This window comes from Drosophila eugracilis, unplaced genomic scaffold (genome assembly GCF_018153835.1).
Source record: "Drosophila eugracilis isolate 14026-0451.02 unplaced genomic scaffold, ASM1815383v1 contig_1897, whole genome shotgun sequence".
Classification (NCBI taxonomy): domain Eukaryota; kingdom Metazoa; phylum Arthropoda; class Insecta; order Diptera; family Drosophilidae; genus Drosophila; species Drosophila eugracilis.
The window spans coordinates 507,048-521,238 of record NW_024572751.1 but is presented as its reverse complement, the minus strand read 5'-3'; the positions used below and the strand labels follow the sequence as shown (position 1 = coordinate 521,238).

At 41.3% G+C, this 14,191-nt stretch overlaps 1 protein-coding gene across 4 annotated transcripts; it reads left to right on the top strand.

Moving 5' to 3' along the window:
• Positions 1-1,877: 1,877 nt before the first annotated feature.
• On the top strand, positions 1,878-13,943 carry LOC108115015 (neprilysin-2). Of its 4 annotated transcripts, none has more exons than XM_041817773.1 (11): positions 1,878-1,991; positions 2,152-2,281; positions 9,687-10,195; positions 10,263-10,477; positions 10,617-10,793; positions 10,854-11,230; positions 11,345-11,374; positions 12,343-12,752; positions 12,966-13,216; positions 13,272-13,458; positions 13,591-13,943. In XM_041817773.1, exons 2-11 carry the CDS (start codon positions 2,265-2,267, stop codon positions 13,740-13,742), a joined length of 2,325 nt encoding a protein of 774 aa, XP_041673707.1. In that variant the 5' UTR covers positions 1,878-1,991; positions 2,152-2,264; the 3' UTR covers positions 13,743-13,943. The 4 variants fall into 4 exon arrangements, with proteins under 4 accessions (XP_041673707.1, XP_041673710.1, XP_041673708.1 ...); XM_041817774.1 differs by having other exon boundaries at positions 1,882-1,940; XM_041817775.1 differs by lacking the exon at positions 1,878-1,991 and adding an exon at positions 2,061-2,075.
• Positions 13,944-14,191: the final 248 nt, after the last annotated feature.

The window sequence follows — 14,191 nt, the reverse complement described above, 5'->3', positions numbered from 1 at the left end:
TATCTCTTGCATTTGGTCGTTGATTTTTCCAGGTGCTTACAGCGGTGACAATAATGTTATATGTAGTATGCTTTTGGGGATTGTGTAAAACGGTGTTTAGGAAGCATCGGACTCTGCATATTGTCATTGAAAACGGAAATTTATGACGATGTGCATCGGGATATTGCGACCACTGTATATAGTCACAAAAATGAAATAATATATTCAAATATTTTGAAATGATCCCCAAATGAAAATATTTGAACTTTTTGTTGGTTTGTTTTAATTTTATTTTTTTAAGATCTTGGAAAACGAACTAGTTAAGAGGAAAAAAAGCTAGTTATTGCTAAATTTTCTTTGCTCTTTTAAACCTCCATCCACGCAGTCGATGTTGTTGAAGAAGTAATTAAATATTATCAATTTTGCCTATAGTTAATTTCTCCATTTGGTCATCGAATCACTGAGCTTTCTTACTTTTTATATCAATATGATGATATTTTTAAACATTTAAAATGTATATCATGTATGGCAACATAAGCAGTGACTCTTAAAAGTGACAAGCACCTTTTGTTGCTTGGACATTAAAACTTGCCAAAAAATATGCATCACAAATTTGCATAACATCATGTTATTATAGAAACAAACATGTTATTATAAAACAAATTGTAAGTTAACCATTACTTATAATTTCAGAAAAGTTTAAAGCAAAATATTTTTGAAATACCTGTGTTAAATTTAAAAATGTTTATTCCATATTTATTTTATGTATAGTGATCAAGATTTCTTTGGCTTATTGGCTTGAATCTATGAGATGTTTAACATTATGAAAAGTATCCTGGTCTACAGGACGTCATACTATAAAAATGTTATGCTTGCCTGAAAAGTCGAATATCTTTATTCTGTTCTAATATTATGTTCTGCTTAAAACAAACAACAAATAACAAAGAAACCTAAAGTCGTGTGCTTTAACTATAAGATACCCCTTTCACTGTTATCCAACTTGAAGGTAACGCACCATCTGCATTGTATTTCCATTAAAAACATCTATATAGGAATAACATTTTTAGATATGCTTGGTATTACTGCAATGCATGGAAGGAATACCAGGTTAATTCCAGGGGATAAGGCTTTATTTCAATTTATTTTTCGTTAAACAGTAACAGTATGCGTTAAAGTAGGCGCGGCCACCTTATTCTGAGCCTGAATTTTAAACAGTCTTTTGATAACATAAGTTCGGGCTGTAATTCCAATTCTTTTGTTGTCAAAATATAAATTTGTATTTCCTTGATGGCTATCCTTATTCCTCTAATTGTACCAGTTTACTGTACGCAGTGTAAAAGGGGATAATGCATTCAATGAAAAGTAAGTTACAGGAAGAAGGAAGTATTTTGGACTCTATAAAGTTTATAAGTCGAGCACAAACAGTACTTCCTAGCTCTTACAGCGCCTAAGACCCCGAACCTGATTTAGAATATACATATATACTTTAGCCTTATAATATCCCATACATACTTTTCAGCGAACGCAATGTATGCTTTTACTCTGCGACCAACGAATATAACAATTAACAAGGATATAAGAAATGTAAGAATACTTCGAATTTTTCTGAATCTTGATTAAAATCAACATGGAGTAAGTTCAAATATTTACCCTCTGCAGTGCTTTTTGTGACATTTTCTCGAACAATTGTATTTCTAATTGACAAATATAAACACTTTGGCTTTAAACCCGATAATTAAATGATACTATATTACATCATCAAAATCCAGAATCGCATTAAATCCGAAAGAAAATGGCGTATCGGCAGAGTATCCGAGGTTCAGCAGTGGAAAAGTGGCAGCGAGCTTTTCACTTTTGTTTTTATATAGGAGTGCGATGGAGCGGCGGAGCGTCAGTCGGTTTTCGTTCGTTGCCGAGTTTAGTTCACCGCGATTCCACCTCTGATCTGCGGAGTGGCGACGGTTTGTGGCAGTTTGATTCAAATTCCCGTGCTGCTGGAGCTGGAGCGCTGTGTAAATTAATTGCTTGCTAAATAGATGAACAAACTAAAGTCAATAAACCATTAAAATCCGAATGGAAGAACGGCTAGCTCTTTTGTGAGGCTTGTAATCTTCTGACGAATGTCCGACTTGCGATGAGTGTTTACTAAATGCAATTAATTCTCTTTAACAGCTTAACAGCATCTCGTTAACTATACGATTCCGAAATTAAGCAAACTTGTTGCCCAGTAAACTATATACATATATCGTTAGCCCCAGAAAAACCAAACAACCAAAGCGGCCAGCATGCAGACAGTCATTAAGTAAGTACGGACACCTCCTGCCATGTTTTGATTCCTGCTTTTCCTGTACACCAAATCCCAAATCCCAAATCCCAATCCCAATCCAAAATTGTACAGGCGGTTTCACTATCCGTCCCATCCACTCGGCATTCAGCCACATATCTGAGTTGGTTATGTGTAAAAAGAAAGCTGCGCATGGTTATTGAAAACACGTTTCGAGGGGCCTTCTGCTGGGACCCTGGCTTATCATTGGGACTGGGCCCACCAAATCCACAGAAAGAAATTTTGATTTTTTTATTATTTCGATTCAAAATCCAATTGCATACTTGCTGTCTCTCGCAGGGGATTTTCTTTCATAAGACTCTTTGCCAAGTATTTCCAACATTCGAAGTATTAATGTGTATTAGGTAATAGTGGAAATATTCAACGTCAAAGCCACATCTTCGATTGATTATAGTTGAATTCAAGATGTCTAAAATGATCATGTTTTTCTGTTTGTGGAGTGGCAATGACAGACAAAACTAAATCCAGCTCCCGGCAAATCTTCATTTGAGTTTGGGTGCATCGGTGGACACTGGAAAACGGGTTTCAGTTGGCCGGGGTTCACTTTTGAGTGGGATCGGTGTTAATCGAGTTCAGTCAACCAAATCGCTTGGGGGCTCCACATACGAACCTGGGAGATTAATTGGCGTCGTACGCGCTTTTATCAGCGATTTCTAACAAACTGATTTCGGATCAATTCAGATGAAATCATAGACTTTCAAAGGTGCATTTGTGCGTGCTGCTTGCCACTGAAATTGATTTGCCATCGCATGACCATTCATATTTCGAATTTCCTATTTTATTATTTCTGTGGCACAGCCTGTAATCACTTTTATTTGACAGGGACGCGTAACCGGAATTATTTAAGGTACACACTACCGGTTCCCACTGTCCACTGCCCACAGCTCATTGTTCTTAGGAGTAGAAAACTGTAGGCATTCTCTAGCCAATTGTTAAGATACAATGCTGAGACTATTGTACTGCTAATGGCGTTGAGCGTGTTCAATGGCTTTGTTTAAGAAGCAAACAGAAATATTTGGCGAAGATAAGAAACTCCAGCAAATATCGAAATTGACTCAGACCTGCTGGCATTGTTTACAAGTTAATTAAAATGTTTGCTCTCGGCCAAAAAAGTTCGGATAATCGAAACCGCATAAACACACCGATTCAACGTATCAGCTGTAAACATCTCCGTCCGATCACGTTTTCTACTTATACTTTAAGTGTAAACAAAAGTGTATTTCTCTTTTATTATTTTTATTAGATTAAGGTGTAGCCGAATATTCGTAAACTTTGTTTATGCGAATTTTTCTAGGTCAGCGTTGCGTAACCCTACTTTTTGCCCTTTCAAAGCTCCATGGTCTGATCAGCCGTATATAAAAATCTTTCCGAGTCAACATAAATCATGTGACTTCATGATTTTGGGCAAAACAACAATAAAGTGCCTTGTAGACCCCCGAAAATGGGAGGAACTCAAAACAAAGTCGCACCTTTGATGGAAATGCCTAGCCGGTTTTACCAACGACTAATACAGAATGCCTTTGTTTTTCAATGTTTCTTTTAGGGTTTCTGGGGCAGACTCTTGATTCGAACTAAGGAAAGAGCCGAGAAGCAAGCGCTGTTTCCCTTGTTGGGCTACGGCTTCAGTTTTTTATTGCTGGGTAGCTATTTGCTCAAATTGCATAATTAAATGCACGCAGACCTTAGTGCAACTCCAATTATGGTCAGCACAGTTTCTTGGCCATGCGGTTGCGTTTTCTTGGCTTTTCGTTTTCTTTTTCCATGCACCGCTGAAGGTAACTTGTGCGGTTTACCGATACTCTCCTCCCTCCGGCACTAACTGACCTTTCCCCCTTGCTCTGCTAACAAAACTCACGGGTTATGCAAGCCATAAAGCCCGCGAGCATATTAGTGAGCTATTTTTGGGCACAAGATCACCACCGAAGTTTGAGCTTCTTTCGCTTCAAGTTGATTCTAGCCACTATTGGTGGCCACTTTCTCTCTGCTTTGATTTTGGATACCCCGCCCGGCGAAATCAGTTGGAGAAAGCGGAATCGATCTCGCCGCTTATTCTAATTTTGGAGAGTGGAATTCTGGCAACAGAAGCTTAATTTTTATCTGTCGACGAACAAGTTGGCGATCGGATTATTTTGAAATCTTGATATCTTTTAAAATAAAGTTGAAGCTGTGATTTCTTTCTAGTCTATCTTGACTTTTCAATGATATAGCTTGGTTTTAAAATTATATATAAAACATGTAAGAAGAAAACCATTTTTAGCGATTGACCCCTTAGTAAGATTACTACTTCAGCGAGTCCATATAAGCAGAGGGACGATAATAAATGACTAATTAAGTAATTCCAATCTGCCACAAACATATAGCATTTTGAGTCTTGACACGTTTTAGTAATGAAATCATCCTGATTCCTTCCGCAATTGCATTCTTGTAGCCAACGCAGAGTAAAATTACTTCACAGTTGTTTGTTGGCTTTACTGATACCCCCAGTAATTTATGGCTCAGGTGGAGTAGTATGGGATGGGCTGGCCTGGTACCGGGTTGATTCTGGTCGCTTCCTCATGAGGAGCACGTGAGTCGTTGAAAAGCAGGCCAACGACAGTAATTCAGTAATTCGGGAAGATTTTGGAGCGTGTAGCTCACGTAATAGTCCGCTCTTTTATTCGGCTTTCTTTCGCTTCAGGTACTCGTTCTTCTGGCTTTGATTGCTGTAAGCGGCTTATTACTCATTTGGCACATCATAAAGTCCAAATGATTTGCGTACTTGTCAGGCTGATGATTGATCGCCGCAACTTCGGGCTCTAAAGTACTTTGAGTTCTTGAGGAAATTGAACGTAATTGTTCGTTGGCTTTGGGGGGCCAACGAAACCTGGGAACGTGCCACAAGTCCGTTAGTAATGAGGATTTGAGTTGCTGGTCTTCATTTCTTTATGCATTTGCATTAAAAATGTGTTCAATTTTGTTATTGATAAGTCAATATTTGAGGTCAAGTTGCGAGTTATAAATTTCGCCGACAGTCGCAACGCTTAATGCATATTAATTAAATGAACTTGGGCCCATTGTCTGTCGATATCAGTTGTTTTGTGAAATTTCCATTTTGCTTGGCATGCAGGGCGCCATTTGCAATGGCAATGTTGGCAATACCGACAGCCTTGTGACATCTGGCAACCACGGCGGTTTCACGCATTCGGCCTTGCTAGTGTGTACTCGCGGCCAATTGAACCACCCGCCTACCAGTGTGGCCCCATCTCTCTTGGGTTGCATCCTGCGATTTGTTTGCCTTAGCTGTGGCGCCAAGCGCTTTCCCGTTTTTCCACTATTCCGCTATTCTGCTTTCCTTCCTGCCCGCCAGCCCATTAAAGGTAGAAAATTAAGTGGCACGGCACTGGGCAAATTGCATTGTCGCTGGCTTCTTCTTCCTGCTGCAAATTGCCCTCTTCCTGCTAATAAGTGGATTTCAAAGGTTTGTCGTTTGTCGTCGCAGGCTGCATCTGTTGCTCCGGGACTGTCGCCTTGGCCAAGATCCATCACGGTGCCGCAGCAAATCCACTTAGGCTAGCCAAGTTCAAGCCCACGAGATAATGCGATTATTGAAATTTATTGGCGCTTTGCCATTGCTTTGTGGTTAATTAAGCCGAGATACTTCAAGCGGGTGTCTTTAGGAAGAACTCTAAGAATTGTAATTGTTATATTTGACATTTGGACTCCTATTAAAGACTCTCTAATGCCCTAAGGTATGCTACGTTTTGCATGAAAAGGCATATAATAGGGTATCTGAGTTTCATTCTGATTTTTAACCATTTTAGATTTTGCATTTGTCTCTATGATTCCAAATGATAGTTTAGCATTATAAAGAAGTGTCCTGTTTTCGGCAGTTTAAGATCTACTTTCCAAATGCGGCTCAGTTGCAGTCCGTGGCCTCTTAATGAGTAAACACACTCACAGGCGGACAGTGGGGCTCAGTTAAGAGAAATCGCATATGTGACTGCTTGAAATTTACGTGGGGCAATTAAAAGCGCGATTCAGTAATTCGGGCAAGTAAGTGACGCCTGAATCTTAGTCGCATCGCTCGACAGCGAAATTAAAATGTATTAGGTAATTGTGTCTGTGGCACAAATTAACACTTGAAAGGCAATTTGTCGTATAACTTTGTTTGGGCATTACGAGAAACCCAACTGCGGCAAAAACAGCGAGTGCCTACTGGGAAAATGAGGCAACCAGTTGCACGTGTCGCCGAAAAGAATCTTCAAACTGCTTTCCGATTGAAACTATGATTCATTGCAAGCCAACTGAAGGAGGAATCCCAGTCACCTACGATTAGCCGAACTTTTCTACTGTTTAACTGGAGAACAGCAGTGTTCCTCAGTGATTAATCCAAGTTTATCTCCTTAACTACAGTTGATTTGGAGGAACTCCTGAAAGGGGTTTTAAACGATAAACGATAAAAAACCAATTCTTTATTTTTCAAATTCCTTTATAATTGGCTTGTTTTTGCTATCGTTTTCAGCCCGCTATAAATAATAAAAGTCTGTTTCTGTTTCGACTTAAAGTGTTGCTACGCCTTCCGAGACACTTTAAATATTTACCTAGATTGCTGTTGTAAAAACTAATGAAATAACATCAGCATGTCATCAATAATTAGCTTTGCAAGGTTAATGCTCATGAATTTGCGGACGGATGGTAACCACCCCATTATCTGGGTTGGGGAAGAGCGAATGATACTTTAAATGGGTGTCTGTCAATCAAGGCTGGGCATATTAAATGAAACAACGGCAAAAGACACCAAAAACTATCGACAACATATTAAAAGCTAAACAATAAAAACTGAAACGTAAAAGTTGCCAAACGTCACTCACACACAGCCCAGACACTCGGCACTCGCACACATGTGCGATTTCACGTGTGCCCACTACGGCAGTGTGTTTTGTTTCTGGTTTATTTTCGTAGGGAGGAGGTGACGTACAGGTTGCCACGTCAACGGCAGTGGCAGAGGCACACCGCCTGCACTTGACACATTTATTGGGCAACGTAGTCCGCAGACAAAAGCGGGGCTTCAAACTGGCCGCCCTATTGACACGGGCCCCAATGACGCCCTTCCATCCCCCGGTCGCCCGCCCGGGCACTTACATAATCTTGGCAACACTTGAGTATTCAGAGCCACCCTAGCTGAGGAGCGTCCATGGGAATCCCGCGGCCAGGGGATGGCGTGCGTCAGTCGATGCGGGTTCTGGCCGATCTCCGGGACTCCGAAGGTCGTGATCTCCGGTTGCGATAGATCGGGCAAAGGAGAGGCACGATCTGTCCCCAGACTCAGTTAATTGGCTAGGATTGTGCTGAGCAATGATCAGTAGTCATATCTCATATTTGGTAGCTCGGAGATTACGAGAGGGTTATACAACGGCCTGAAAAGTTACAAGTTTACTAATTAGTAAGCCGCGCTCAATCAAGTTAAATTCGTGTTTACTCCCACACCAAGAAATAATAATAGATAGAGCGTCTTCCTCGCTAACTTATTTCAGTCGTTATTTTGGCATCTCAAAATTGCGTTTCAGCATCAGAACCTTCATAAATAAGTTTTTAAATGGACTCCACATACGTCTTCCAATTTAATGCCTTCAGCTTAAAAATTAAATGTCTGGGAAAGTGGAAAAGCTCGCCTGTTCCTTAATAAAAACTGAGTTATTACTCAGGGAAATGTGTTTAATTTGTGTAAAATTTTACTTACTTCTGTATATATTCGGCATCCGTGCTAGGAAATCCAGAACACTGCACTTCGACTTAAAGCCGATCTGCAGTGTCGTTCAACTTTGTAAACTCCGTATCATTGCGCCCAATTAATTGCTGGCCAAAAAAATGGTTAAGTCACTTACGGAACTGGTTTGCCGATTGACTTCACTTTGTCTTACGAAATTTTGAAATTCTTGCGAGTTTGGGGCTGTAAGTCAATACACAGTACCTGACAATTCACTCCACGTTCAAAATTAGAACTCGGAGTAAGTGGGAGTTACCTTTACTACTTAGTATACTACAAGATGGGTCGTTCCACTGAACAATGTACAAATATTAATAGATTAATAGATATTCTTTTAAGAATCCCTAGAACCCACATATTAATCATGACCATCTGACTAGTCATTAACTTTTTTGGTGCTTGCGATTTTGTGTCATTAGCGTTGGGAGAGGTTCAGCTACATTAAACCGGATGATTGATTTAAAGCCGGTGACTCGAATGTATTTTATACGGAATAAATACCCAACTATGATGGTTTTGATGGGCGCGGCCTGATCGGACGAGGAGTCCGCGGATTCTGCTTACCAGACCTGACCTTTTCCCCATATTGACCATAAGCTACTTTATTCACGGCCCGTGACTTAATCGCCTATTAAACGCATCTTCTCTCCGATCCGGAGCCGGAGTAATAGCTTTTGCTGTAATTATGTTACAACTTTTCACAATAATTGAAGCGTGCAAAAATTCATCACTTTCGTGAATCCATTTCGGTTTCGCCTCTGTGTGCGGCGATTTGGCCGAGATACGCTTACACTTTGACCACGGAAATGGGTGGGCATTATAAAGCATTCTGCCCGCGGTTTGCGTGTGTGCGAATCACTCTCGAATCACATCAAACACAGACAGAGACACAAACTCCCAAATGTCGTAACGAGTTCGACGGCCAAATGGTTTTTCAAACTTGTATGTACACAATTTAACCAGTTGAACGGCGGAATAACAACAATAATTATGGCCATAAATTGCCAAATCGACTGGCTTTAGGGCGAGGGGGGAAATCGGAAGTCGGCCAACAAGTACATACAGCATGCAGCAGGGTTTGGGTCTAAGTCCCCCATTGAAACTCTAACTGTACTTTTCTAATCAGTGTTTCGTGGAGTGAAGGTGTGCGAATTTCCATTCAAGCCGAACAATTGAATAACCCATTCATCGAGCCTAAAACTCACATTTATAAAGCGATAAAAATGATGTAATAATAATCACTTTGATTGAGGTTATTGTACTAATAAATAAAATAATAAGCTAATGCTGATGAACCACCTGTTAATTGATTTTTTAAAGCACTTTGGCAGTATTTTTTTTTTAACTTAACATTTTTGAAAAGATGTTAATATTTACATTTTATAGTTTGAGATTCCTGGGTTTTCAAATAAACTTTACTTCGATACTTTACGTAACTCGGATACGACTTAATGTGATAACCTTGCCATTTCTATGCCACCATAACCATGTTGTTTAGTGTGAATAATAAATGTGCAGCGAAACGGAAAGTTGCGGGGGAACTTTTCATAGATTAGAAACTTAGTTATATATTTTTTTTATTCCTGTCTAACCTTGTCTTCCTTGTATCTTCCACAGGAACCCTAACTGGTGGCGTCGTCGCACCAAGTTGGAGAGAAGTCTGCTGGTAGTCAGCGGTATTTTTTTTGTAGCAGCCGCCGCCGGATTCGGACTATGGATAAGTGAAGCCCTGAAGGCGTCCAGCCCTCCGGAGAATCCACACGCCACCGCCCTTGTTGGCGACAGCACCACCACCAACAAAGTGAACATGGGCCCTGGCGCGAAGGGCAAGCCAGGTAACTCCCTCGACGTGTGCCTCACCGAAGAGTGCATCCACACGGCGTCCACCGTGCTGCGGAAGATGAAACCCGAAGTGGAGCCTTGTGATAATTTCTACGAATTCGCTTGCGGCACCTACCTCGAGGAGGAGAACATCCCTGATGACAAGGTCTCCATCAGTACCTTCTCTGTGATCTCTGACAAGCTGCAGGAGCAGCTGAAGGACATCATCATTGCTGAGCGACCGGAAACGGAGCCAAAACATTTCCGGCTGCCAAATCTTCTCTACAAGGCCTGCATGAACAAGAGTAAGTAATCAAACTAGTTTTATAGAAATTAAATCTTACGTTAAATATATAAATATGTTTTAACCAGCTCTCATCGAGGCCCTGGGTCCTGAGCCTATCAGGCGAGTAGCCGAACAGCTGGGCGGTTGGCCGCTAATCAAGGGAGACTCGTGGAACGCAGACGACAGCTGGACCTGGCAGGAGCAAGTCAAGAAGTTCCGCTCTGCCGGATTCAGCATGGACTACATCATCGACTTCTCGATCGGTGTCGATCTGCAGAACAGCACTAAACGTCTTATAGATGTAAGTATCAACGACTTGTTCTTTGCTTTGAGAAATTAAGATACGTTTTAGATGTATATACTATCTGTTGTCCTATTTTAAACATTACCACTAGATGGGAATTATGTGGGGCCTATATAACTGCCTTTTCGCTTTTCAGTTGGATCAGTCTTCACTGGCCTTGAGTCGCGAGTACTTGGTTAAGGGCTTCAATGAGACCCTGGTGACCGCCTACTACGAGTATATGGTGGACATCGCCGTGCTCTTCGGAGCTAATAAGGATCTGGCCAAGACGGAACTGCTAACATCACTGGAGTTTGAGATGGCCCTGGCCAACGTGAGCATCTGCTTCCCATACCAGACGGAATCTATTAATAATTTTCAAATTCCCTCGTAGATCTCTTGGCCCAATGAGAAGCGTCGCAACTCCTCGGAGCTGTACAATCTGAGGACTCCGGCGCAGTTGCAGGCCGCTTATCCGTACGTGCAGTGGGTGGATTACATGAACGCCCTGCTGCCGGAGGGACTAAATGTGGCAGAGGACGAGATGATCAACCTGTCGGTACCCAGTTTCTTCGAAGATCTCGGCAAGCTGCTGGCCAAAACGCCGAAGCGGGTTATTGCTAACTACATGTTCTGGCGTATCCATGGATTCTCCGTAGGATTCCTAAATGAGGAGTTCCGCAAGCGGCAGCTACAGTACGCCACTGCCCTTTCCGGTCGCCAAGAGCAGGAGGCCCGATGGAAGGAATGCGTGGACATCACCACTGGCAGGTTAGTTGGGCTTCTTACCACTGCATCCCAGGGTCAAGGTCATCGGGGGTTGCCTATATATCTCGTATTTCTGCCTGTTTCTGTATCTTCTTTTGATTTCTTTGTGATTTGCAGCTACGAAGAAACCGAAGAATTTTTCGATAGGTACTTATTTAGTGACTTGTTTTAAACGTTTCTTTGGAAAAAGGCCACTAGCACACACACGAACAACACAGACATCTGCACAGTCTCAGGACACACTAAACAATATACACGCATGCTAAAAGAACGATTTGCAATATAATTTAAAGCGATATTGAACTGGTCGCTGGCATTACCAGTCCAAGTCAACAAGTTCAGTATGGTTTCATCGTGAAATATTAGAATAGTTTCCCTCATCGCTTTGCACTGTACAGGACATTAAAGTTTTGCTTTTACAAGTCAGTACAATAAGATATCGTAAATATGTCTTCACTTCACGCATAATATATATTGAATTGCTCTTTAATGGAATACTGCTTTTTAAAGTTGTATATATATATGTAGTAGAGGGCAATGGTAAAATAATGTCTTAATCAGGGATATGGAATATTTCATTGTCTTTTAAGTTTCTTAATATAAGTAAGGGTTTTGTCAAGTCGTCTTCAAGAATATGCTAACTATGTATATATATCTTAAAGCTATACCGGTAGTAGTATTCCATTGGGGGTACTGTTGACGGATTTACAACTTTATGGTCGATACCAATTATTCAGCATATCACTCATAACATTATAGTCAAGGCTAAATCCCAAAAATATAAGTCGAACTGCTAGGCAAAGTCTTTTGGTGGAAGAGCATTCATCTACCTTGAGATAATGATGGAGATCGGTAATAATAGGTTAAGAAACCCTCATAATATTCATTGTGCACTTTGTTTTACGCATATCGTGTTCAAACTGGCACTAGAGGTCCTTAACTTTTTGCGCAGCACTCCCATCCAAACCAAGTCAGATGCAATCTTCTGTCCTAATATGCACGTTCATTTTGTGTTTCATTTTCACGCCAACTCTTCAACCCACCATTTTAATAACATTGAATTGAAAATGCCACCATGCGCCATCTAATCAATCGGTTATCAAATCGAATCCCAGCCTTGGCATTTCCGTGGGATCGCTCTACGTCCGCAAACACTTCCACAAGGACTCGAAGGCCAACGCCCTACAGATGGTCGACGACATCCGCAGCGTGTTCAGCGACATTTTGGACGAGGTCCACTGGATGGACGCTAAGACCAAGAAGGAAGCCAAGGAGAAGTTGCACAGCATGGCCACCCACATCGGGTATCCGGATGAAATGCTCGACAATGAAAAGCTGGCCACGTACTACGCTAAGCTAAACATCGATCCCGACAAGTACTTTGAGTCTTTCTTGGGCATGAACATCTTCGGCACGGACTACTCCTTCAACAAGTTGCGTCTGCCAGTCAACAAGACCGACTGGGTTCGGCATGCTCGTCCGGCGATCGTGAACGCCTTCTACTCTTCCCTGGAGAACAGTATTCGTAAGTTGAAATCAGTAATTTCTCTAAATTATTATCTTGTTTTTATCTTTTTGAAATAGTTAATAAGTTCAGCCTAAGTTCAAATACTTATTCGCTTTGTGAGATTTTTTAAGTTTTGCAAATACTGTTGAAACTTAATAAGTAGTTCCTATGATTATATTACTATCTTATATAGAAGATTACTCTAAGAGTTCCGTTTTCCTTCTTTAAAAGAATTCCCGGCTGGCATCCTGCAGGGACACTTCTTCAACGCCCAACGTCCGAAGTATATGAACTTCGGCGCTATTGGCTATGTTATTGGGCACGAAATCACCCACGGCTTTGACGACCAGGGTCGCCAGTTTGATGTTAAGGGCAATTTGAGAGACTGGTGGCAGCCGGATACCCAGAAGGCCTACTTGGCCAAGGCGAAATGCATTATCGAGCAGTACGGCAACTACACCGAAAGGGCGACGGGCCTGAACGTAGGTTATTTCCTTTTCGAGGGTAGACAAGTTTTAAAGTTTGTTATTCTGACAGCTGAATGGAATCAACACCCAGGGTGAGAATATCGCCGATAACGGCGGCGTTAAGGAGTCGTACATCGCGTATCGAAGATGGGTGGAGAAACATGGACCGGAGCAAAAGCTCCCCGGGTTAGACTACACCCCGGAGCAGATGTTTTGGGTGGCAGCCGGCCAGACCTGGTGTGCTAAATACCGTAAAGGTAAGAAATGGTCTGGGTCTTTAAAACTGGTTGTCGTATAAATTAAATGTCTAGATATATATCATCTTTTCAAAAGAACTTAGTCCGATACTAGAGCATAACTCATGCCAATCTTATATTAATCTCCCCTAGAATCTCTCAAGATGCGTATTACTACTGGCGTACATTCGCCATCCGAGTTCCGAGTCCTTGGATCGCTCAGCAATATGAAGGACTTTGCCAAGGACTTCCAATGTCCGGAGGGTTCGCCCATGAACCCGGTTCAAAAGTGTGAAGTTTGGTAGGATCTGTTCCGGCGCCGATTACGGATTTTTGTGTCCGCCGTGACACGATAAGTAATAGAATGCATGGAATGCCAGCGATCAAGCCCGATTCTAGATGGGCTAATCTCAAGTAGAAATACAAATACAATACCAAGCGTATTTATGCTAAGTGTGCATTATGTAAAAATCGTATTTAATAAAAAAATGTTTATATGTAAAGAATTAAAAACCTGTTGATTATTGGTTCTAAAATATTCAATGGCAAAATGAAGTACATATACATATTTGTTTCTAAAATCGGGGGAATAAAAGATCGGACTAAAAAAAGACTAAAAAAGGTCAAAACTGAAAATAGAATGCTTCCACCTTGAAATACATTTTGAAAACTTGCGCCCTTTCGATGTACGACAGCAATAGTTTCTGCTTTCGATATATCGGGCTAAATGCTATCGATAAGACACCCTAAGATG

Excerpts from the sequence above, each read along its gene's own strand:
- LOC108115015 (XM_041817773.1), top strand. Across the intron at positions 10,478-10,616 it reads GCACTAAACGTCTTATAGAT|TTGGATCAGTCTTCACTGGC; the intron begins GTAAGTATCAAC and ends TTCGCTTTTCAG. Across the intron at positions 13,459-13,590 it reads GTGTGCTAAATACCGTAAAG|AATCTCTCAAGATGCGTATT; the intron begins GTAAGAAATGGT and ends AATCTCCCCTAG.